The sequence below is a fragment of the Epithele typhae genome (genome assembly GCF_022376455.1).
Source record: "Epithele typhae strain CBS 203.58 chromosome Unknown BXZ73scaffold_63, whole genome shotgun sequence".
NCBI lineage: Eukaryota > Fungi > Basidiomycota > Agaricomycetes > Polyporales > Epitheliaceae > Epithele > Epithele typhae.
The window spans coordinates 189,857-211,399 of NW_025954254.1; the positions used below are offsets into that span (position 1 = coordinate 189,857).

Consider the following 21,543-nt stretch of genomic DNA (forward strand, 5'->3'; position numbering starts at 1 on the left):
ACGTACCTCTTCCTCTTCTGCATGCCATCAGAGGGGGAAGCAGGGGTCATGGTCGCCGCGGTCGCCATCGTGGTGAATGAGGAAGAGAGCTGAGCACAGCGCGTTCACCAACAGCGCGCAAAGACAGCTGGACTTACGTAAGGCTTGAACGCCGGTGTGACGGACGTCACAATGTGTGACTAAAGCACGTGAAGCCCGTTAGCAGGTCAGGAGTACTATGTGCCTAATTATCTCCTTGCCCAAAGGAACAAAGTCAACCTCCTCCTCCTCCTCGACCCACTACAAATCTCTGAATCGTCTGTTACTATGATTCGCGTGACATGTGCGGCTTATTAAGACCCTCAGCGAAGACCGGAGGAGATCAAGAGGAGATCAACAAGTCGAAGATCCGGTCCAGTGTCTTTCCCGGCTTGCCGGCTTGCCTCTCCTTCATCCTTCCCCCCACTCTATCGCAAGTTGGATTCTTGGTTAATCATTGCGATGGAATTATTGGACGCCCTCCCGTCTATATCGAGGGTATGACACACTTTTGGTGGTATTCAGCGAGGTCGACTAACCATACCGTCTTTGATCATAAGCTCAGCAAGACAGTAACGAGAGTTCTAGGACAGGTGCGCAAACATGTTCATATTATTGTCCAAAATTTGTCCAACACATCCCTAGAACCCCGGGAAGTTCACATTGCAAGGTGAATGAAGGTCTGTTCACCCTGGAATGGCGAGTGTGCTCAATCGCAGCCTTCATAGGCACAAATACCTACCTCCTCGGTGAACGCAACCCCTACATCCTCGTCGACACCGGAGAAGGCAAGGACACCTACGCACCTCTCTTGCAAGAAGCCCTCCTCGATCCTGCTCGCGAGCACGACACCAGTGTCCCTCGCATCTCCGACATCGTCCTCACCCACCGGCACCACGACCATACCAACGGCCTCCCCTCCGTCCTCGCCCTTCTCCGCAAGCTCTGGGAGGCCGACAATGCTTCAACCCCGTTCCACCCCCGCGCATCCACAAGATACCCCTCCCCACCCCCAACACCGGTCTCTCCACCCTCCTCTCCTCGTTCACTCCCGACTCCTTCGCCCCCAGCCCGTCCGGCGCCCCCTTACACGACCTCGCCGACGGAGACACCCTCCCCGTGACTTCCTCCTCTCCCACCCCTGCCACTCTGCGCGTCCTGCACACCCCCGGCCACACGCCCGACTCGCTCTGCCTCTTCTACGCGCCCGACCGCGCGCTCTTCACCGCGGACACCGTGCTCGGCCAGGGCTCGTCCGTCTTCGAGGACCTCGGGCCGTACATGCGCAGCCTCGCCGCGATGGTCGACTTGGGCCGCGAGGGGACGACGGGCAGACGTACACGCGGCTGTACCCCGGGCACGGCCCGGTGGTGGAGGACGGGCTGGTCAAGGTCGAGACGTACCTCAAGCACCGGGTCGAGCGCGAGGAGCAGATCGTGCGCGTGCTGCAGGCTGAGGGAGAGAGAGAGGAGGGGCGGTCCGTCGAGGAGATCGTGGCGACGATCTATGCGAGGTATCCGAAGGACCTGTGGGGGCCTGCCGCGCATAGTGTCGGGCTTCACCTCACCAAACTATTGGAGGATGGAAGGGTCGAGAAAGTGGGCGAGAAGTGGGTCGTGATAGCCTAGGAAGATGCGCACATACGCACCGTGGTCTGGGTTCAGTCACGACGGCAAGCGAATCCGGAGGAAGAATTTACACATGAATTAGAATAGCTGAAGCACAGAGTAGCGCACAAGTACAATACGATACCGAGACTAAAGTCCACAGTACTACAGCGCATCGAAATTGATGTGGTGAGATGCGCGTCGTCTTTCAAGCTCGTCTTCCCGCTGCGGAGCCCGTTCGTCAGCGTAGCGACACACAGAGCACACAGAGACGTACCTTCTCGTTCAGATGCAGCACAAGTACGATAATCGCAAGGATGATCAACGCTGCGATGACGGTGATCGTCACCCATGGAATCCACTCCCCAGGCCGCAAGTACAACTCCCGCCTCCACGTGTCGCCCTCGATTGGCGGAATGATGACTACTTTCGAGTTCGGGATGACGCCCTCCATGTTGATGTAGTGCATCTCGGTGTGCTTCGTCGACCCACGAAGAGGTTCTCGATGTAATTATTCGTCCGTCCGAGCCCGAAGTAGACATACGGCGTCAGCAGTGCCTGGTACGCGGCTTGCGGCATCTGTCCGACTTGAGCCGCTGAGCGTCGGCCGGTCGTGTCGAGCACAGTGTACTTGTACGAGGCTCCGGAGTAGCTGACGCCGTAGGGGTGGTGCTTGTCGCTCCCATTCGAAGCGGGGCAGACCCCGGTGCTGCATGCTCCATTGAGGACTGCGAGAAGGGTTAACGAAGAGAGAATGCAAGGATAGAAGACCTACCGATGGCCTTCAAGAAGAACGCGTCGTAGTAGAAGTTGTTTTGCACGAACAGAATGTTGCCCTGCTTCTGCTCCCCTGTGCGCTGAACCATAATGTCTAGCGACCCCTGCGCGCAAAAACTCGTCAATCGAGACCCCAGCGACGACACAAGTATACGCACGTCTTCGTCCATGTCCAAGAACGCCGCCGACCTTGCGTCCTGCACCGAGATCAGCGCGTCCGCATCCTTCCTCACCACCTGCCATCCACGTCGACCCGACCCGTTGGAACCACAGCCGGGAACACCCTTGCCACACGGGATGGACTCTATGAGGTAGGGAGTCCGCTGTCGCTTGGAGCTGCTGCCCGTGGCGACGATCATGAGTAGGTCAGGGAAACCGTCCTGGTTCACGTCGCCGAGTTTGATCGGGATGGGGATTGCTGGACTCTGGGAGGAGTCAACCACGAGCAACCCAGGCGGGGCTGGCGAACTTTCGGTAGGAGGGAAGAGATCGGACAGGGGAATACGAACGAATGCCTGCAGCGACGTAGGTGAGAAGAGGACGAGAGGCACATGGTAAAGCATGGACGCACATCGTTGCCGGCACCATCGTTGAGGTCGAACTGGAAGTTAGGGTCTGCCACGCACAGCTGCTCTGGCAACCTGCAGACGCGCTTGCCGTTCACAATGTTGGGCGAAGTGGATGCGGCGCAGAGAGGGAGCTGCTTGTTGAACGCGATATTGATGAAACATGTTGTCCCGATACCAGTGGATGACGACACGGACGTACAGGTCGCAAACATCATGTCGAGCGTTCCGTCTCGATCTGTGCTTGATGTTGAAGTCCATGCGGGAACGTACTCGTGGAGGGATTACGCACCGATGTCGGCGAATGAGATTGCCTGTGTTCCCGCGGGAAGAGACCGAGTCTGCGCCAGCTCGAACCCGTTGTCCTTCTTGTTCACCCAGATCTGGAAGTACTTCCCTCCCGTGCTTGGATCCTCACACACCAAGAAGACATCTGAACGCTCTTATGAGCGAGCCGCGCATCATGAGGGTATACATGATACGTACCTGCGAGACAATCTCCGTCCAGGTCCACCGCCGCGTTGCTATGCGGGTTCGCCAGCCTGCAGTGTTGCCCTTTGAAGTCAGGGTCCACGCTGTAATGAACGCCATTCAGCCGACGACCCGGAATCCCGCACGCGGCGAGGAACGTACACATTGAACACATTTGAGCGTGTGCTCGAGGCGTTCCACACGTTCTGCCAGACCTTGAAAGTTGATGACGGCGCAGAAGATGTAGTTCCTAGGAGGTCAATCTTGAGATCACCGTTCATGTCCATGGGAATGGGTTGCGCGTAAATGGCCGGGTCTGCGCTGATGGACTTGAAGTCTGTCACAGGGTCAGTCTCCAGCAACTCCGAGCAAATTCATCACGCACCAAATCCACCCTCCGGGTTTGCAACGTACAGCTGCACTGAGAGAACACTGGAGGTCGACGATTGCCCGTAGACGAGTAGGTCCAATTTCCCATCTTGCGTGAAGTCTCCCGGGATAACATTGAACACGCGTTGCGGATGTCGAAACCCTCCTGAGCTCTTGAACGTGTACGCCTCTGCAAACGGTGCGTGACGCGCGCGCAAGGGATGCAAAAGAAAGACGTACCATGGTCCCACAGGTACATGTGAAGCGATTGACGGTCAGAATCCAGTGCTAGCAGATCAAGACTAGCAATCTATAAACCTTCATCATCCTTCAAACATACCAGTGTACTCACAACTGATCTCCATTGAAGTCCCCGAAGGCAATGATGCTCGATTCGGGACCCACGCCCATTGAACCGGCATTGAGCAGGGCGTTACCGCTGAACCGTTTAGGAGGGAACGGCCATATGGCGAAAGAGGGCAGTGTGTGAAGCAACAGAGCAGCAAGACACCCCGGAGAAGAGTTTGACCAGGAGAGCTTCATTGCGGCGGAAGGCAAGCTGCAGTATTTGAGGGAGGTTCTTGGAGTGAGCTTCAATTCTCCGCGCCAACCTTACGCGAGAGAACGGCGCCGCAAGTCTTAAGATTCAAGTGAGAAAAAAGACAGGGTATATGAGGGAGCTGAGAGGGTAATGGTGAAAGCGTGCTGAGGGCTGCGCTTCCGCCAGACTCGTCGTCTCAGCCACATAGACGCACATCCATTCGGATAGCATGTACTTACAACTTACTGATAAGTATCGGTCATTCCGAGATGCCTGGAACACTGCTGAGGCTGAGACAATTACAACAAATACTAACAAAAGAGAAACATACATCCAAATGATACAAAAAGATTAAGGGTTTATGAGGGGCACGGGCCACCTGCGCGACAGACGACGCGTCCTGATCTCCTAAGACTAACTCGGCGCGCCTTGCAGGTTGCGGAATTGCTTCCCTGGCCAGTCAAAGGCGCATTATACCAGGTCCGTCCACGCCTTACGGCACGGGAGACACAAAGTAACCAAGTTTTCTGGAGGGGACGGTCTTGAACCAGCGCACAAACGACTGAGTCCGTTGATGCTTTAGACCACCTCACATTCCCGGTTTAGGGCCATGACAGCCACTACACCATTGTACCCTGCGAAGTATGCAAACTTTAGGTTACATATACCCTTTTCTGGTCCGTATCCTGATGTCACTCCCATTTCCCCAACACTGACCCAACCGCTAGAATTGACAAGTGATGATATTTTATGCACATAGAGAGGTCCGAGGAGGACTCGCCGACGTGCTTGATCAAACTGCCCTATGCGTCGACGTCGCGCGCCGCTCTCCCCCACACAGTGCCGGCTCTCATCATGCATCATGCGCCACGTTCGCGACACGTTCGTTCACCTCTCGACTTGAGCCGCCCCGCCACCAGCCCAAAACCCGAGCGCGATAAAAGATCGCTGCCGCTTGCCCTTTCCCGTTTGTTCTTGCCACCATGTCCCTCCTCCTCGCCCCGGTGGTCGAGGTTTACCGCTTGCTTCTCACTCCCATCGCGCCTTTCACCTGGTTTGGTCTCGGTATCAGCACTCTCGACACCGTCGCCGCGTTTCGTCTATGCGTCGCGCTCCGCCAGATCCGTGAGAAGCTGTGGCACGATCATGCGCTGAAGATGAAGACCGTAAACGCAGAGAAGGGCCAGACAGCTGCGTTACAGGAGATTGAGCCGCGGTCGTTTGTGCGCGACGCCGCCGCCGCTCTCTTGGTAGTGTACGGAGGGGAAGCAATCATGGGTGCGTATGTCGTATTTTCACCTAGCTCTCACTCTCAGACCATCTGTAGGTCCAGCTCTGGCTATCCCGCCCTCGTTCATGCTCTCGGGTGTTGTACCCGCCTTCTACACTGTCATTCAAGCCACCGTCGACAAGCTTCCCTGGGTCCCCGAGCCCTCTTACGAAGTCGAGCTTCCTCTCGCGCTGTTTGACGGCTTCAGCCGTGCCTACCTTCTCTGCAACCTGATCCCACCCATGGTCACGGCCCATCCTTCCCCTGCCATCCAGGAGAACCCTTGGACTCTCCTGCTCACGTCGTTGGTGCGCAGAGTCACAGTATATCTTCCTTCTGGATGCTGTTCTAATCCCACCTCCACTTCGCGCGCATAGATGACTGCTAATGCCGGTTTCTTCTTCACAAACCTTTTCTCCTTCTTCCAACCCTACGCCCTCACCCTAACCACCCCGACCGAGTTCCTCCCCTACGGCTGGACGACCACTGACCTGTGGTGTGCACCTGTTATCACCGGGATATACTCCTTCCTCACCCACGCGCAACCGTTCTGGGCTGACGCACACGCGGTCTCGATGGGATGGCTGGGGTCATCTGCTGCCGAGGGTAGCTCGGAGAAGATCGCGGCCGTCGACCCCGAGACGGCACGCGCAGTATGCGCGGTCATCCTCGCGGGCCTCTTCACGACTAGGGTGGTGAAGACGTTTGGCCCTGCGGCCATGAAGCCGAAGGCGAAGGTGGAATGAAGAAAGGATGGATAGATTTTTCACGGAACAATCCTAGACCTCGTGTGTTATGTATGCTAATGTCACCCGATGCTGCCATAGCCACTACGTCAGCAATTCATAGAGTCTTCAGTAACATGTGGCTTCTTCGCATAAGTCGCTCTCCCCCGAGCTTCAAGGCGAGTGGGACGATGATGGTAATGTAACATCGAACATCTCCAAGACACCTAGCACATAGTACAAACGGTGAGGGATAGCACCACTTCGACGACATGCGACACACTGACATACTCCCCAGATCCCAGACACTCGCCCTCCCTCGGGTCCAAAGCGCTGCAAGCGGTACGTCCGATCTTACGCCTACCGCTTGCTCAATCGTTCACGCCTCCCTAAACCGAAAGCAGCTGCGCAGCTCATTCGTGTGTTGCAAGCCGCTGACATTCCGCTCATCCGCGGAATCATAGGCGCAGTCCCCCTTCCCCGTTCTCTCCTCGGTGTGCTCGCCGCATATATCTTTCCCGACCTCGGCTTCGAGCCCGAGAACATCATGTTTTGCGGCTCTTCGACGACGACCGCTTTGCGCTCGCTGTGGCGCGCACCCCACCACTTGAACTGATGTACACGCTCACCCGAGGTCAGGCCTGGAGCGGAAGACACGTATACGGTCGCACTCGCGGTGGGTGCGATCCCGTATGGTTCAAACAGTTGCGGGACTAATTCATTCCAGACTGCTCATGAGCACCCGATTGTGACGGTTTCTAGAATGGGGCCGTGGATTAAGGCTGACGAGGTGTCAGCCTCGCTCAAATGAGCCTTAAGGTGGCAGACAAGCGAACCGACTTCTGCAAGATCTGTGATCAGTCCACGCCATGCCCTCCTCCTCTGCTCGACTCCTTTCTCCCACCGACCCCCTGAGCGATTGTGTGGCTTGCGGGCATGCCGACAGCGATCTCCTGTCCCGGTGTGAACCGGGAAAGTCGCAGGATACCCTCACAGGTGTGTACTTACTTTGTCGCGTCGTCTCCCAGCAGGGCCAATCTTCCAAACACAGGAAATTCTGCGTGTGTTCTCCCATCCACAACTCCACGACCCCACTGATTCAAGACGCACCCTCCCTACCCCCGAGTCTATGTCCCTTCACCTTCGGGACTTCGTCGCCGCCCACGCCTTCAACTTCCGGGATATCATCGGCGCACCGTCGCGACTTCCGGCATCGTGGTCATTGGCGAGCCGCACCTCATCGTCGTCGAGCTCGCGTACGTCAACCCCCCTCCCCTCCCGGGCGGCCCCCAACCCCGCGCGCACCTACCTCTTCCGCACCGCCTACCCGGTCCACATCTCGAGCCCCGTGGTCGCGACGAACAAGAAGCTCCTCCGCCGGTGCCAGAGCACGTACGACGGCATGAACGCCGCGCGCGAGCGCGACGCGGACCTCGTCGGCCTCGTCCCCGTCGTCTACCGCGCCGCGCCGGTCGGGTCGGTCGAGTGCCCGATCGCGCTCGACGCGTGCCCGCTCTTCCGGACGACGTACATGCGCTCCCTCGGGGAGATCCGCGTCGCGCTCGAGCGCGCGGTGCGGTACGTCCGCTCGGCGTCGTCGCGCGCCCGGCGGCGGGGCCCGTCCCGCAGGCGATGTCCCGCGATGCCCGAGCTCGCGCTGGGGCACATGGTGCGCGCGCCGACCGTGCTGGAGGGGGCCCCGCTCGCTGCACCGCACCCGGGGGGTGTGGAGCGCCAGTGGGTGTGGCGGTCGTTCTGGCGGGACGGGTGCGAGACGGACCGGGAGTGGATGTTCGCGAGCGGGACGCAGCGGCTGGCGCTGCTCGCGCGGTGGGTCCGGGAGGCTGAGCTGGGCTCGAACGCGTCTTCTGCTGTGACACGGACAGGCGCAAGGACACGATCTGGCGCGAGGGCGGAGGGTCGGAGGCTGACGGGGCTTGGGTTTAAGTTGCCTAGAGCGCCTCGGAACAAGCTAGTTCAATGCTTTCACGGTTGTCCTTTCCTTACGAGTGTAGAAGAGTGGAGTGTATTAGAGGCACGCGAGATACATTCTACTAGTCGTAGGACATAGGCGATGATCTGCTCCCCTCGCCTTCGTCTTCATCGTCGTCGGCGTCATCGGGGTCACAAGGACCTTCGTGCGTTTCCGAATCACTGTCGTCTCCATCGCAAGCAGGATCTTCCGGATTCCTGAAATGTGGCCGACTATTGTACCCCAGCTCCAGTACTTCTCTTGGCCCTCCACATCCCAGTAGTCCCGCTTCGCGAAGTCGCCAAAGATGTACTTGCCCGGCGGGACCCACTCGAATCGCTCCACGAGGGGCTCGAACGTCTCGCGCCATTTCCTCTCCGTGTCCTCGACCAGCTCCACGTTCGCGCCAGACTCGTGATACCACTCCTTCGCCTCGTACTCGAAGTCTTCCTCCGGTACCGTGTGCACTTGCAGCGACGCGAACGGCTGGAGCGTGAGCGCCCGGATCGGGGTGCCCGTGTCGGCGCGCGCCTCGAGGAACTGCTTGACGTACCCCTCGTAGCGCCCGACGGCGAGGCACAAGAGCCCCGAGTTCTCCTCGACCATGTTCGACGCGACTGCGAGCGTCTTCAGCGCGGGGCAGAGGACTTCCCTTCGGGCTCGCCCTTCCCGGGTCGAGACTCGGGTTGAGCGAGATGGCGAGCCAGTGGAAGCCGAGGTCCGGGGGGTGCTGGAAGCAGATGCTGGGCGGCAGATACGTGCGGGAATCGCGCTCCCTGCAGTCCTTGGGCGGCGCGGAGAGGAGGACGCGGAGCGTCTCGAGCGCGGTCATGAGCTCGAGCGCGCAGGCGAGCGCGCCGGCGTTGACGAACGGGCAGTCGAGGGTGAAGGACGTGATGGTGGCGAGCGGGATGTGGCGGGGGAAGTTGATGAGCTGGTCGTGGACCCACTGGTGCGCGAAGTGCGCCTCTTGCATCTGGCTGTTTAGCCAGAACCCGGACGTTGGCCGTGGAGCGCGAATTGCACCTCGCAGAGGAAGGGGTTGTCTGTCCGGATATCCAGGTCGGTCGCGCTGCGGACGGCGGCGAGGGAACGTAGGTCGAAGTACTCGTCGTCTAGGAATTCCGGAGCGGTCATACGGATGGAGACCGAATCCGGAAACTGGAGGTAGGAGAATACGGGTACAGCATTGTCTGGTTTCGAGTCGGTGACCAGTAGTGAGCGGAGACAATGAAGGGGGACCTGCACGAAGGATGGGGGGGCTTCCTCAAGGAGGTGTATCAGATGCGAAAGATGAAGGAATCGCACAGCCGGGGTGTTACGAAGGAAGCTGAAGAGCGTCGGGTTTGCGTGGAAGTAACGACATGAAGTAGAAGATGCGTAAGGTGAGGGAAGTGGTCGAGTGGGTACCATCCGCGCATCCCCCACAGCGCCAGGGCTTGCAGAGGGCTCGGACTGTCTGTGTCAAGGAGCTTGATCGGACGGGCTGCAGGGACATCCTCGAAGGAGGGGTAGTTGATCAGATCCTGTTCCTCCTTCAGTGCATACTTCCAGCTCGCAGTGGACAACATGAGGGCTTCAAGATTCGGTGCTTCCATCTTCAAGAACCATCCTGGTGGTGGGGCGAGATCCACGGACTGTAGCTCCACTTGGAGGCATCGAACGTGATTGAAAGCAGGGCCGATAATGAGTCGACTTCCTGAAGGCTTGAGATGCATTTGCAGACCACCAGAGGGAACGACCATCGTCATGGACAGCGGAAGTGCTTGAGACCGAGCTTCAAACGCGAGGTATTGCGGCCAGTTTCGGATGTCGATGTTCGTCCACAGTCGAGGGAAGCCAATGGCTATCTCGCGCCACCGACGGCATGTGTGTGTGATAGCGAGAAGCGTCCGGATGGAAAATCTACGCGGAAAAAGCTTGGACTGCCACCCTAGCCGGGTCAACTTGCGTTGATGTGCGGTTGCTAAGAAGAAGATGTCGACGAGGACGTCTTCCGGGAGACAGTCAACTCGGGCCGAAAGTGGCAACGTCGCCTCTGACACTCCATAGCGCAATGGGAGAACTATGGCAGGGTTGGTTCCAGTCTTCGGATCTGCCATTTGTACATCCGTGAGGCTAAATCAAAGTTGGGTAAGTTGAGAGTATCGCGGTGGGTTGCTGGAGATATGAATCAAAGATGAACATCACAATCGCACCTGCATGTGGGTGACTGTAGCTGCACCTGGTTTTTGACATGATCGATCATGCTGCTTACGCCTGCCTAGAGGAATGCTTACGATCTAGATGAATACTACGTTAGAGCCATTGTTCTCGTAGAAATCCTTTGAAACTGAAACATGAATAATCTCACATTGGGGACTCTGGGTTCACCACCAGAATCACGTTAATTATGCCCTGTGATGTCTTCTTAAGTTCAAGAACGAGATGGAGAAGGAGGTACAGTTGAAGCTGTCGCCAGCTGGCGTCACAAATTGCCAGCCGTCTCACAGGTCCCAGGCACGTCACTGACTTAGTTACATATCACGTGAATGTGACCTTTGGTGTCAACCGCGACGAATGAATGTTCCCGATGCTTTCGTGCTTGATCGAGCAAGCAAGGGTTGTCCACTCAAGAGCTGGATGCTTGCGTCATGAGCTCATGTATGAAGACGCCATGCAGCCGAGAAGCAATTTGCAAGTGCTTTCACGGCATGAAACAAGTCCATGAACCCACTGGGCCAGATCACGGTGGCCTGCACATGCTCCGGCAATGGAGACCTCTGCAGGCACCAGGGTGCAGGGGTGCGTTTGGAGGTGCGTCAACGCACCGCGAAGGCTGCTAAATCGCGATTTGGTCCCTGCCCCATCGTCCAAGAAAGGGAGCGGAGAGTTGCGTGACCTACGGAAGACTGGCCCGAGCCCAAACGGTGCGTCTCGGAAAAACGCGCAGTTGGTCATGAATATGGGGTGCTTGGGCGTATGAGATTGGAAGACGTCTTACAGGAGCGTTGACAACGAGGCAAAACATGCAGGACAGGCCACGGTTTCGAGCACAGACGCAGTACCGCTGAATTTGTGCTCGTTGTGCTCCTCGCTCACTCTCTTAGACGCTTATTTGCTCATTTCGCTCGCAATTACAGGACGAGTACCTACATGGTCTGTCCAACTTGGTGAGGATGTCCGATATGCAACAGTCATTACAGTAGACATTAGTGTCGCACTTGGTTTTATGTTCAACGACGACGCATCACAGGGGCTGGTCAAACGAGAATTTCTTGCTTTACAACTAAACAACAACAACACGCATCCCATTACAACATAGTAGCAACATATGGATCGGAGTAGATTAGAGCACAATGCCATTCCAGGGTAACGCTTACGATTCTTCCTCGCCAACAGCTTCCTCCATAGCCTCCTTGGCTTCGTCGCTGGGTTCATCTGCAGCCGTGGCCTCAGCATCACCGGGTTCGTCCTCCTTCGCGTCCTTGCTGCCAATCACAGTAGCGTTCATCCTGGAAGCCGTAACCGGCAAAACCTCCATTGGTTAGAACTCACAGTTGAAACTAAAAGAACACTCACGTTAACATAACATGTACCTTCTCCTTTCCGCCTCCGTCTGGGTTGTTGATCTCGACCGTGAAGCGTTTGTTCCCCTTCCACCCGTAGCTGCCGGTCGCGAACGTGCCCGGGAGGAGCGTGCTGGTGCCGACGAATCCCGGGTCCTGGGACGCGATCGTCACCGTGCCCTCGTCGTCGAGCACGGGCGGGGTGTGGGTGATGTTGATATGCAGCGGCAGCGCACGCTCCTTGAACGCGCCCGCCGCGAGGTTGGTCTGCGCGATACCAATGAGGTCGTGGCTGCGGCGCGGAGAGCACCGGTACGCACCTTGGGGCCCTTGCGCCCGCCCTTGGCCTTGGCGGCTTTGGGAGAGGTGTCGGTCTTGGGAGCTTTGGAGCGCGCGTCGCGGGGCCGGCACCATCGTCCTCGGCAGCGCGTTTTCTGGGAGCTGGAGGGCGCGTGCGCGTCAGCCAACGCGTTGCCGGTCCCAGGTGGGGTCCAGTAGAGGCTGCTCACGCATGATGGTATCGTGAAGGAGGTGCGGAGATGAAGGGAGGGCGTAGACGCGAGATGGTGGGCGTGCTCAGAGGAGCGGCCGTGTGCACGGAGCGGACTGGGTCGAGTGGTGACAAGCCCGCCCCGGACCCATGACAACCGCCCGCGACCCGCAATGACCTCACGCGTCAGACGCGTCGGTGGCGTGGGACCGAGCCGGGTTTGGTCATCGTGACCAGATCTCCTCGTCATACTCCGTCAACCAGGCTGTCGACAGGAACACCCTTGTGGGCCACGCGGGGCATGTCTGATGAGCCCGTTCAAGGGTATGGGAGTGAATATAAGCTGGAGATGGTGGATGCGAGAAGGTCATCGACATCGGTAACATGCGTATCACCCCTACGTCTCGAAGTCCATCACGTGTGGTCTGTCCTCTTCCCATAGCCCCCAATACTTCTCTTCGCCTTCAACTTCCCAGAACTCCGTGAGGTATGGGTTCCCCAGGACCGTCCACGGCACCACCTGGAGCCGCTTAAATGGACGCATCAGCGCGGCCAACCTGTCCCGCGAAGCCGCAAGGTCCGTCTCCATCTCAGCGCTTTGCTCGAACGGGTGTCTGATTGGCTGCACGATGACCTCATGGAGCGGGCAGCCCGCGCCCGCCCGCCCGTCGAGGAGCTCGGCGAGGACGTCGGCGAACGCGGCGAGCGCCCCGCTGAACTCGCTACCCTCCGGGTTCGTGTCCGCACAGACAGTGAGCTCGGTCAGCGCAGGGCAGAGCGGCGTGGGGGTCGATCCGTCGTCGCTGGCCCCGACGAGCGCGCGACCGAGCGCGCGAAGCTTCTCGACCGGGGGTGCATGGTCTTGGATGAAGTTGGCGCCCGCTCCAAACGGGGGTGGCGACGATAGACGAATCTGGAGCGCTTCGAGACGAGGCATGTGGTGGAGAAGATCGATGACTGTCTGTATGTCGACAAAGGGAATGTCGAGCATGAAGTTGACGAGCTGAGAGAGGGGAGCGTCGTGAAGCCGTTCGAGCTGGGCGTGGATCCATGCATGCGCGTTTTCAAGCTCGTCCATTTGTCCCTGGAGCAGGAACCCGCAGGTGCCCTCGAGGATGAACTCGACCTCCTTCAATGTGCTGGAGACTCGCACTGAGAGGTCGGTTGCGTCACGAACCGCGGGGACGTCCTTGAGGTCTAGCGCCGAGCCGACATCGATGAGCGATGACGTCATGCGGATGGGAACGGAAGCGGGGATGTCGACGAAATGGACGATCCGCGAGGCGGATGGCGACGACTTGCTGAACGAGACCGAGCGTAGGAATGGTAGCTGGGGGCGCGATGGTGGAACTGGGATTGCTGTTGTGATGCTAGCTCTGGCCAAGTGGAGGATCTCAAGACGGGGCGTCGCGTCGAGGACCACATTGAGAACTATAGCCATGTGGCAGTTCTCGCAAGAGAGGGCAAAGTGCGTGAGGTTGGGGAAGCTGTTGATGGGTATCCACTTGAGGAGTCCAGACAGCGAAAGAGCTCGTAACGACGAGATTTCATCCCGGAAGAGAAACCTCCCTTCCGGCGAGCTTCGCCAACGACCCAGGAATTGAGTGTCGTCGCACCCGATGACAAGGTTGAGACACTCCATGCGGGGAGCCGATGCGGTGAAAATCCATGGTGGAGGCTTCAGCTCCGGACATTCCAGCTCCATGTCGAGTCGCTGAACGCGATGGATCAGGGAGGATACGACTTCTTCTACGGCCTCGTTGCTGATATAGGCGGTGTGCCCAAGGACCTAGGTCTGCAGATACGGAAAACATCACGAGGGTTGACCACTAGCGACACGCCGAGCTCTTGAGACCGTTCCTTGAAGGCAAGATATTGATCGCGGCTATGACAGTCGATGTCGGTCCACAGAGCCGGGAATTGAAGGGCCACTCGTCGCCAACTCTGGCAGACATGGGTCAAAGGGAGTAGGGTCGCAATGTGTTCGTCGATCTGATCCTGTATATGAGTCGATGAGGGTAAAAATGGGGGTATTGACTCCCTGTTGGGTCTGTCGAATGAGTGGAGGAATATCTCGCTCAGGATTTCCGCAGGCAGGCGGGAGATAGGAGAATGGGAGTTGATGCGCGCGCGGAGATCCTTCAGGATGGATGCCGCAGTGATTCGGAGAGCTTGCTCTGTTTCCTTGAGATCTTGTAATCTGGATGCAGGGGTAGGTTACTCAGCCGGATTAACATGACAGGGAAACTCGGGGCATACCCGAGGGAGCCCCGGATGGTGTGGTATGCGACTTCAAAATTCCGGACGATCGACGCATTTGCTGGAGGGTTGTCCGAATGCATCATGAGCTTTTGAGGGTGACTGGATTCTTGTAGAACAGACGCAGTAGCACTATCAGAGTATCGTGGGTAATATTGCATGAAACGCACCCTATTGAAACAGGGGGTAGATTCTGAACAGCCTCGCTGTGAGACTGCGGTGGACCACTGAGTCACCACTGGAAGGAAAGCTGTCGTTGTAGCCCGGGTGGAGCTTCCACTGGTGTAAAGCTGAGCACGTTGGTAAGCCGAAAATTGAAAAACTGTCGATGTCGTGGTGGTGAGTCTCAGTCGTCACGTGGCACATCCAACAGGGACTTTACTGGCCGGCAGCGGCGGCGCTCACTGGCCAGTGTCCAGTTAGCGCCTGGTTGACGACATGGCTCGCTGCACAATCTTACAGTAGTAGCGGGGGCACTACCCATCGTGCCGGATTCGGTTTGACGCACCATCTGGTATAGGCAGTGGTATGGGATATACATATAGAGTACTAACTCACACATTGTGCAGTCATCGAGTCGGAACAAGACAAGCGCTTGCATCGGCTGGAGGCTGGCCGTTCAACTATGCACGTGACACACTCTCAAGGCGCTTAAGTGGTCGCTTCGTTCGCAACAAACCCGCTGACTCCTGAGTCTATCCCCAAGTTGCAACACACCATCGACCTTCTCCTGCCCTCTGGCCTGCTGCGTGCTCGGCCTCATGGACGGCTTTCGGTATCCCGTGGACGCTCTCACGAACGACGAGCATTTCTCATGTCCATCTCCCCCTTTCCGAACTCCCCTGTGGCCCCTTTGGTACACTGAAAAGACACCATGATGGCCTTCCTCGCCCACATCAAAGCCCTTTTCCCTCCCTCCGACGCTGGATCTGTGCCCTCTACCTTGTGGGCGATCATTGCAGCCGTCGCGTTCAGCTCCGCCAACGTTCCGGAAGCCGTCCCAGCGGTCTTCAAGTCTGCCCTGGAAGACCTCGACGAACATGATCCGCAGGAGCAGATCATCTTCTCGCGCAAGATGCGAGAAGCTGTTCTGATGTCTGGGCTCTTGAGCGGGATGCCGCGAGTAAGTTCAATTCGTTTTGTCATCAAAATTAGGCCGGCAACGTTTGGGCGGATTGGGTCTTCGTCGGAAGGGTTGGCCTAGTTATCCTGCGACACGGCGGTAGTTTGTGCCAGCCTCCTTGGAGGTGCAGCGGTACTACTGGAAGGCGACGCCTCTCGGCAGTACCGCTTGGCAACGAAACGGCCTGGACGTGAGCAAGTGCGCAATGTGACAGTCGGTCCGTGCCCCGAACCGAGGCAGAGGGGACAGTAGAAGTGGGATATGCATCGAAGGGCGCTGTACACTTGAGTGGACTTGTGCGCAGTCGTCGTCGATGAAGCAGGGAGGCGGTGCCAGCTGGAGACGCTACGCGTCAACAACAGGGAGGCACGCAGCGATTCTGCGCAACAGTATGAGACTTCTTGCGAATGCTCCTTTACGATGCTCCGCCTTGGTGACTCGTATTTGGTGCTTGAGAGCAGGTGTTGGCTCAGATATGGCCCCATTCCGTTTTAGCGGCGGGTTTACTGCCCTGTAATCATCATTGTAACATACACGTGGCAACACCTGGTCCTTGACTAGTTTGACCGTTAACGATGTACCTCTTGACATCGCTTTTTTGTTTTCTCTATTTTCTGGCGGAGATATCATCCTCATCTTTCAACCTTGCGGCGTTAGACCGCATCATAAATACGGTCCGCGAAGCTTTGGTACCACGTTCGCAGTCGTTGGTCACACTGCGCATGCGCCATTCCTAATCTTGCTTGCGTACGCTGTCACGCTTTAAATTCTTGTCCCTGACTCGCATTTCGTTCGCAGGCCATCAACAGCCTAGTTGCACTGCGCGATGCCACGCCTGAGCATCTACGCGAATCGAAGCCGCTGCGGTGCGTCACGTAGTACGTCTCCTGCCACCTGACCTTCCGACGTTCTTCGTATTATAGAGACACGGCTCGGCCCCCAGCCGAATGGGATAAACGCGGCGACGAGGTCTTCCGCGCCGTGTACCGCGACTCGGCAGATTCGGTTCAGAAGCTGCTGTACGACGCCTACCCCGACCTAGGTCCGTCCACTTCCACCCAATCGCCCATCCTCGGACGGCGGACGCTGACTGCTCCCTGCCTCTTCCTCCTACGTGCGCGGCGTGTGTGCCCGGATGCCTCTTTCGACGACGGTTCGCCACTATGCTCCCGGTCGTCGTCTTGGCGGTGCCGTTCACCCGCTCTCCACGCAACGTCCTCCTCTCGTCTGGGCCGCCGCGGATACGACGCGCACGTACGCATGTGTCGTCGGGACCCTTGTATATGCACAACACCCGCCGCGCGAACCTCGTTTCCTCCATAATCACCCCCCTCACCGCTGCGCCGCCGTTCGACCCCCTCAAACACCCGGGCCCGACCGCCCTTCTCTCACCGACCGGAACCTTGCCCTCCTTCGCCCCCTCTCTGCCCTCTGCCCGCCCTCCCCACGCGATCCGCAGGCTGGTTCGCGACGACGGTCGGGTACGGGATGACGTACGGCGGCACGGACGTGCTCTCCACGCGCGAGCTCGTCTACGTCCAGGTCGCCGCGCTCGTCGCGGTGGACGCGCCGCGGCAGGTCGGCTGGCACCTCGCGAACGCGCGGGCGGGCGGGGCGTCCGCGGCGGAGGTGCGCGCGGTACGGCGCATCGCGATGGACGTCGCTGCGCGCGCGGGCGTCGTGTGGAGGCGGGGCGTGCCGGACTTGGAGGACGCTGATAGGGGAGGAGGAGACGGGTGAGATCAAGCTTAAGAGGGCTGCGCTGACGTCGCGTCGCGTGTTGCGGAGGGTATAGGGGCTGGCGGGACACAGGTTTGGATTTGGGTTAATGTCGGCTTTTACTAGCAGCACACGGCTTGAGTGAGGATGTGTATAGGAAACCACACCACAAACTACTCTTTCTATACGCGACAGGCTCACGGAGTGGATACTATGAAACACGCCATTCGCAACACCGGAACCAAATATCTGCGCGACAAACTCGTAATCCGAGTGGAGTGCGCGGACGCAGGACGGTGACCGCCCGCGCCCGCAGCCAGGCTCGCACAGACATACCGCGACAAATATCGAGACATTCAGAATTGACCATCGGCGGGTGCCGGATGACGGAATCGGACTGGACAACGCTGTTGCTGTACCTGGACGTGGGCCCCCGTCCACCCAGATGCTAGATTGGCAGCTCGAACGCTGACTCCGCCCGCAGCGCGACGTGGGCGCGAAAAAAAGGGAAACACTAGACGGAAAACACAACACTGTGGCGCGCTCGAGGCGAGCCGCACAGCTGCGAGCATCGCCGGGTGCCCGCGTGCGTAGAGCGAACCCGCACGCGCTCCGGATTTCCGCGGCCCTCCTGCAGGCGGACCGTGGTCTTTTAAGCTTCATCTCTGAGGGCCCGGGAGCGGAACCACCTGGGCAGGGGGATCGCTCGCAGCGAACCCTAGCATTATCCCCAGCCAATCCGCCCAGATGCCGTCCAGCGCGGCCCCCCAATCGGCGCGAGGGCCGTGCTTCGTCGCGCGTTGCGTGACGGGCCTATACAGCGTCGCAACGTGCTCGGCGCGCCTCGAGCGTCTTCTGCTTCTAGATGCCCATGGCCCCACGTACTCTACCCATGTACACCGCCAGGCGCGCGGCGGCGGGAGAGGGGACCCGATCCGGCCATTGTGCTGGGTTTCGCTGGGCCCGACGTATGGCCGGGGAAACGGAGTCGGGGGCGCACGTGCGGCTGTTGGCCAGAGCCTGAGCTTGAGCCTTTCGGACGGGGCGAAGGCGATACTGCGCTCGCGATACTGAACGCCGACGCGCTCCACGATGCGCCGGCTGAGTGCTCCACGGGCGGGTCCGGTCCAAGGGGGTCTGTGAAAACAGCAGGTAGCATTGCGGGGGTACAACGACAGGATGGCGAGAGCGAGGAGTGCTACGAACGATAACGGGACGACGTCATGGACAGGATGGCGCGCACGCCCGCACCGCATCGCAGACGGGCGACGCGCCGTCCTAAATCCAGACCAGGACGACCGCAGGGACCCTAAAGGCGGGGCGTGCGAGGCGAGGGAAAGGTGACGGCGAGGGTGGTGGGGTGGTGGGAGCGGAGCGGGCGCTACATCTGCATCTGCTGGGGGATGTATTGCGGCGGCGGCATCCCACCCGGATGCATCATCGGCGGCGGCATCATCCCAGGCATCCCCTGCGGCATGTAGCCTGGCGGGGGCGGAGGCGGCGCGAAGCCGGCCTGAGGGTTGTAGACCGGGACTCCAGGCGGGGGCGGGGGCATCATGCCTGGCATGCCCTGCGGCGGCATGCCCTGCATTGGAGGCGGGGGCATCTGCATCCCCTGCGGCATAATCGTCTGCTGGGGCGTGAACCCGGCGGGCGGCGGAGGCGCGCCCGCGAGTACGCCCGCGAACTGGCCTTGATACGGGCCCTGGAAGCCAGGCATCGGCGGGCGCGCACCAAACGCACCGATGGCGCCCATCGGGGCTGGGGGTGGCCGCGCGGCGATTGGGAGCGCGTTGTTCTTGCGAGCCTGCGCGGCGAGCAGCCGCTCGGCGGGGGTGCCGTGTCGCTCGCCCTTGCCGTCTTTCTTGAAAGCGTACTGGACGGTGATTGCCTTGTTCATGAGGAATTGGCCGTTCATGGACTCGACCGCCGCGTCCGACGCCTCGAAGTCGGTGTAGGCGACGAAGCCGTAGCCTTTTGAGTTTCCAGACTGGGGATCACGCGCAATCTGTCATGGGAAAGGCGTAAACCGCGGGTGCCACGGGTAGTAACGACGGCAGATGGACAGAGGACGTCTGCGTCGATATGTCGGGGGCGTGTGGCAGGGAAGGAAGGGGGAGCATGCGGAAAGCGGATATACGACGTACCTTGGCAGTAGTCGCCATCATGCCAAATGCACTAAAAGTGTCGTAAAGCAACCTCTCATCCACGTTGTCGTCGAGGTTTCCAATGAATAAGTTTGCGCCTACGTCCAGTTGTTTTTTGTCCGAGGAAGCCTGTATTCGGCAGGCACGAAGGGAGGATTTCAGCATTAGTTCGCATGAACGCCGATAGCTACGAACCTTGTTAACCCTGATAGGTTTACCCCACAATTTGATCTGGTTCATAATCTTGCAGGCATACTCTGCATCTTCTTCGGTCAAGAACTCACAGAAACCGTAGCCCTGATGCGCCATGGATATGCGGTCTTTTGGCAGATGTACATTTGCTGCACAGCAGGAACAGTCAGGGCACATCCCGAGATAATGAGGGGGACAGTACGCACCTACTGGGCCGGCCTGCAACATCAACTCCCAGATGAGCGCATCTGAACACCGCTCGTCAAGATTTCCCTGTCCTCCGGAGTGAGCACGAAAACAGAGTGGCGCAGAATGAAGCCGGCGCACCAAATAAACCGTCGCCTCCTGATTTCTGTCGTCTTGAGGCCGAGACATTGTGGTGGTACAAGGGAGAGCGTCGCCGCCGACGCGGCTGGCGTCGGCGGCGTGTGACGGGTGGTGACGCGGCGTGATGCAGCACGTCACCCTACGTCACCCCGCCCAACTGGAGTCGGAGCGCTGTGTCGTGCGTGTGTGTCTTCCGCCCACGAAGACACGTCAGTCGTCTCAGTTTCCCGCTCGCCAACCGCTGCATTTCTTGACCCGATTGGTTTCAGGGTGTTGGAGCATCGGAAGACGTGGGAGCTGCGGCAGTGTCTGCAGTCGTCCAAGCGGCCGAAGATGCAGAAGACGTGGCCGTTCAACGCTTCGTGGGCGTCCTGAGTGGCACAGAACGCCCCGTACGCACGCCTGTCCTGCTCTCACTTTCGCTCACCGTTATCCTGAGGCGATAGATTGGCGGAGAAGCTGGACGTATCCCCGATGCCCCTCTGGTGTATCCCGCGAGTATGCCATGCGAACGTTGTGCGGGTATGTCCATTGACCAGCACCACCCCCTTTCGTCAATTATCGGAGGATTGTGGCCGCTCGAGGCCGCTGCGTCAGCTCCGATAAGGCTATCCCTGCTCACCCGCCCGGAATATGGATAGCAATGGGCTCTTGGCCGCGGCCAGGGCGATGCCGCCGCTCCCGTCCGCCCACACCGCATCGGCATAGGCGACCGATCCCTGCAGACTTGTCGCACATAATCATACGGCTGCCTGCATGCGCGTCCGTGTGGCTGCGGCCGATACGCGCCGCCGAGCACGAAACTCAGCCACGCAAAATCCGTTGCCCCGCCAAATCCCCGGCCGCGCTGTGCTGCCGCCCCTCCGCACGAACGCCCGCTGATGTCTTACTGGCGTTCCTGGCTATAAAACCCTTGCCCTCCCGCCCTCCGGACCGCACGCCCAGTGTACACCTGCGCCCACCACCCCCTCCGTCACGCTTGTGCTCGCTCCCCTTTTGCCGCCCGCCATGTACACTCGTGTCGTCCTCTTCTGCCTCGCCGTTCTCGCCTTCGCGCTTCTCGCGACGGCCAACCCGGTTCCCGCGCGGGAGGGCACCCTCGCCAAGAAGGCTCTCAAGCAGTACGACGTCCGCCGCGGCGTCGCGGCCAAGCGCGACGGCTACGGTCCTTCGAAGCGCGCCGAGGCTGCCTACCCATCCAAGTGAGTCTTTCTCCCTATCACTAATGGCGGTCCGATCGGGCGGGATATTGAGCGCGTGGCGGCTCTCCTCTTCAGGACCTACCGCGCGCTCCCTCGCGAGCCCACGATGATGTAAGGCGGTGGATCGAAATGTCGAAACCCTTGTACATGTATCTCTATAGGTGAGTTTTTTCTCCTGCCATCCCCAATATGTCCGGTCCCTCTATCGTCGGCTCCCAGT

General features: G+C 59.0%; 9 protein-coding genes across 9 annotated transcripts; 4 read left to right on the top strand and 5 right to left on the bottom strand.

Annotated features, from left to right (window-relative positions):
• Positions 1 to 480: 480 nt before the first annotated feature.
• On the top strand, positions 481 to 1,646 carry BXZ73DRAFT_92230 (Metallo-hydrolase/oxidoreductase; the record flags this gene model as incomplete). Its single annotated transcript, XM_048026287.1, has 6 exons — positions 481 to 516; positions 579 to 611; positions 664 to 688; positions 747 to 940; positions 1,015 to 1,320; positions 1,353 to 1,646. The coding sequence occupies 6 exons, from the start codon at positions 481 to 483 to the stop codon at positions 1,644 to 1,646; spliced, it is 888 nt and encodes a 295-aa protein (XP_047873919.1).
• Positions 1,647 to 1,790: 144 nt separating this feature from the next.
• On the bottom strand, positions 1,791 to 4,351 carry BXZ73DRAFT_105280 (integrin alpha N-terminal domain-containing protein; the record flags this gene model as incomplete). The annotated part of the gene is made up of 12 exons (XM_048016201.1): positions 1,791 to 1,850; positions 1,903 to 2,073; positions 2,118 to 2,353; positions 2,401 to 2,506; positions 2,561 to 2,917; positions 2,974 to 3,206; positions 3,261 to 3,401; positions 3,455 to 3,543; positions 3,602 to 3,776; positions 3,825 to 3,998; positions 4,049 to 4,110; positions 4,161 to 4,351. The coding sequence occupies 12 exons, from the start codon at positions 4,349 to 4,351 to the stop codon at positions 1,791 to 1,793; spliced, it is 1,995 nt and encodes a 664-aa protein (XP_047873920.1).
• Positions 4,352 to 5,332: 981 nt separating this feature from the next.
• Positions 5,333 to 6,365, top strand: BXZ73DRAFT_52981 (uncharacterized protein; the record flags this gene model as incomplete). Its single annotated transcript, XM_048020910.1, has 3 exons — positions 5,333 to 5,627; positions 5,677 to 5,927; positions 5,997 to 6,365. 3 exons carry the CDS (start codon positions 5,333 to 5,335, stop codon positions 6,363 to 6,365), a joined length of 915 nt encoding a protein of 304 aa, XP_047873921.1.
• A 1,108-nt stretch (positions 6,366 to 7,473) lies between these two features.
• Positions 7,474 to 8,291, top strand: BXZ73DRAFT_105282 (uncharacterized protein; the record flags this gene model as incomplete). The annotated part of the gene is made up of 2 exons (XM_048016202.1): positions 7,474 to 8,174; positions 8,231 to 8,291. 2 exons carry the CDS (start codon positions 7,474 to 7,476, stop codon positions 8,289 to 8,291), a joined length of 762 nt encoding a protein of 253 aa, XP_047873922.1.
• An 82-nt stretch (positions 8,292 to 8,373) lies between these two features.
• Positions 8,374 to 10,067, bottom strand: BXZ73DRAFT_80630 (uncharacterized protein; the record flags this gene model as incomplete). The annotated part of the gene is made up of 3 exons (XM_048023322.1): positions 8,374 to 8,933; positions 8,965 to 9,362; positions 9,745 to 10,067. The coding sequence occupies 3 exons, from the start codon at positions 10,065 to 10,067 to the stop codon at positions 8,374 to 8,376; spliced, it is 1,281 nt and encodes a 426-aa protein (XP_047873923.1).
• A 1,631-nt stretch (positions 10,068 to 11,698) lies between these two features.
• BXZ73DRAFT_4386 (uncharacterized protein) lies at positions 11,699 to 12,253 on the bottom strand (the record flags this gene model as incomplete). The annotated part of the gene is made up of 3 exons (XM_048019220.1): positions 11,699 to 11,810; positions 11,878 to 12,131; positions 12,185 to 12,253. Coding segments are annotated over 3 exons (435 nt in total), but the record flags the coding sequence as incomplete, so codon positions are not given.
• A 1,557-nt stretch (positions 12,254 to 13,810) lies between these two features.
• Positions 13,811 to 14,502, bottom strand: BXZ73DRAFT_3641 (uncharacterized protein; the record flags this gene model as incomplete). The annotated part of the gene is made up of 2 exons (XM_048017884.1): positions 13,811 to 14,143; positions 14,185 to 14,502. Coding segments are annotated over 2 exons (651 nt in total), but the record flags the coding sequence as incomplete, so codon positions are not given.
• A 988-nt stretch (positions 14,503 to 15,490) lies between these two features.
• BXZ73DRAFT_105284 (uncharacterized protein) lies at positions 15,491 to 17,476 on the top strand (the record flags this gene model as incomplete). Its single annotated transcript, XM_048016203.1, has 4 exons — positions 15,491 to 15,736; positions 16,535 to 16,602; positions 16,660 to 16,778; positions 17,196 to 17,476. The coding sequence occupies 4 exons, from the start codon at positions 15,491 to 15,493 to the stop codon at positions 17,474 to 17,476; spliced, it is 714 nt and encodes a 237-aa protein (XP_047873926.1).
• Positions 17,477 to 18,836: 1,360 nt separating this feature from the next.
• Positions 18,837 to 20,169, bottom strand: BXZ73DRAFT_105285 (uncharacterized protein; the record flags this gene model as incomplete). The annotated part of the gene is made up of 5 exons (XM_048016204.1): positions 18,837 to 19,463; positions 19,603 to 19,731; positions 19,798 to 19,943; positions 20,001 to 20,067; positions 20,122 to 20,169. The coding sequence occupies 5 exons, from the start codon at positions 20,167 to 20,169 to the stop codon at positions 18,837 to 18,839; spliced, it is 1,017 nt and encodes a 338-aa protein (XP_047873927.1).
• Positions 20,170 to 21,543: the final 1,374 nt, after the last annotated feature.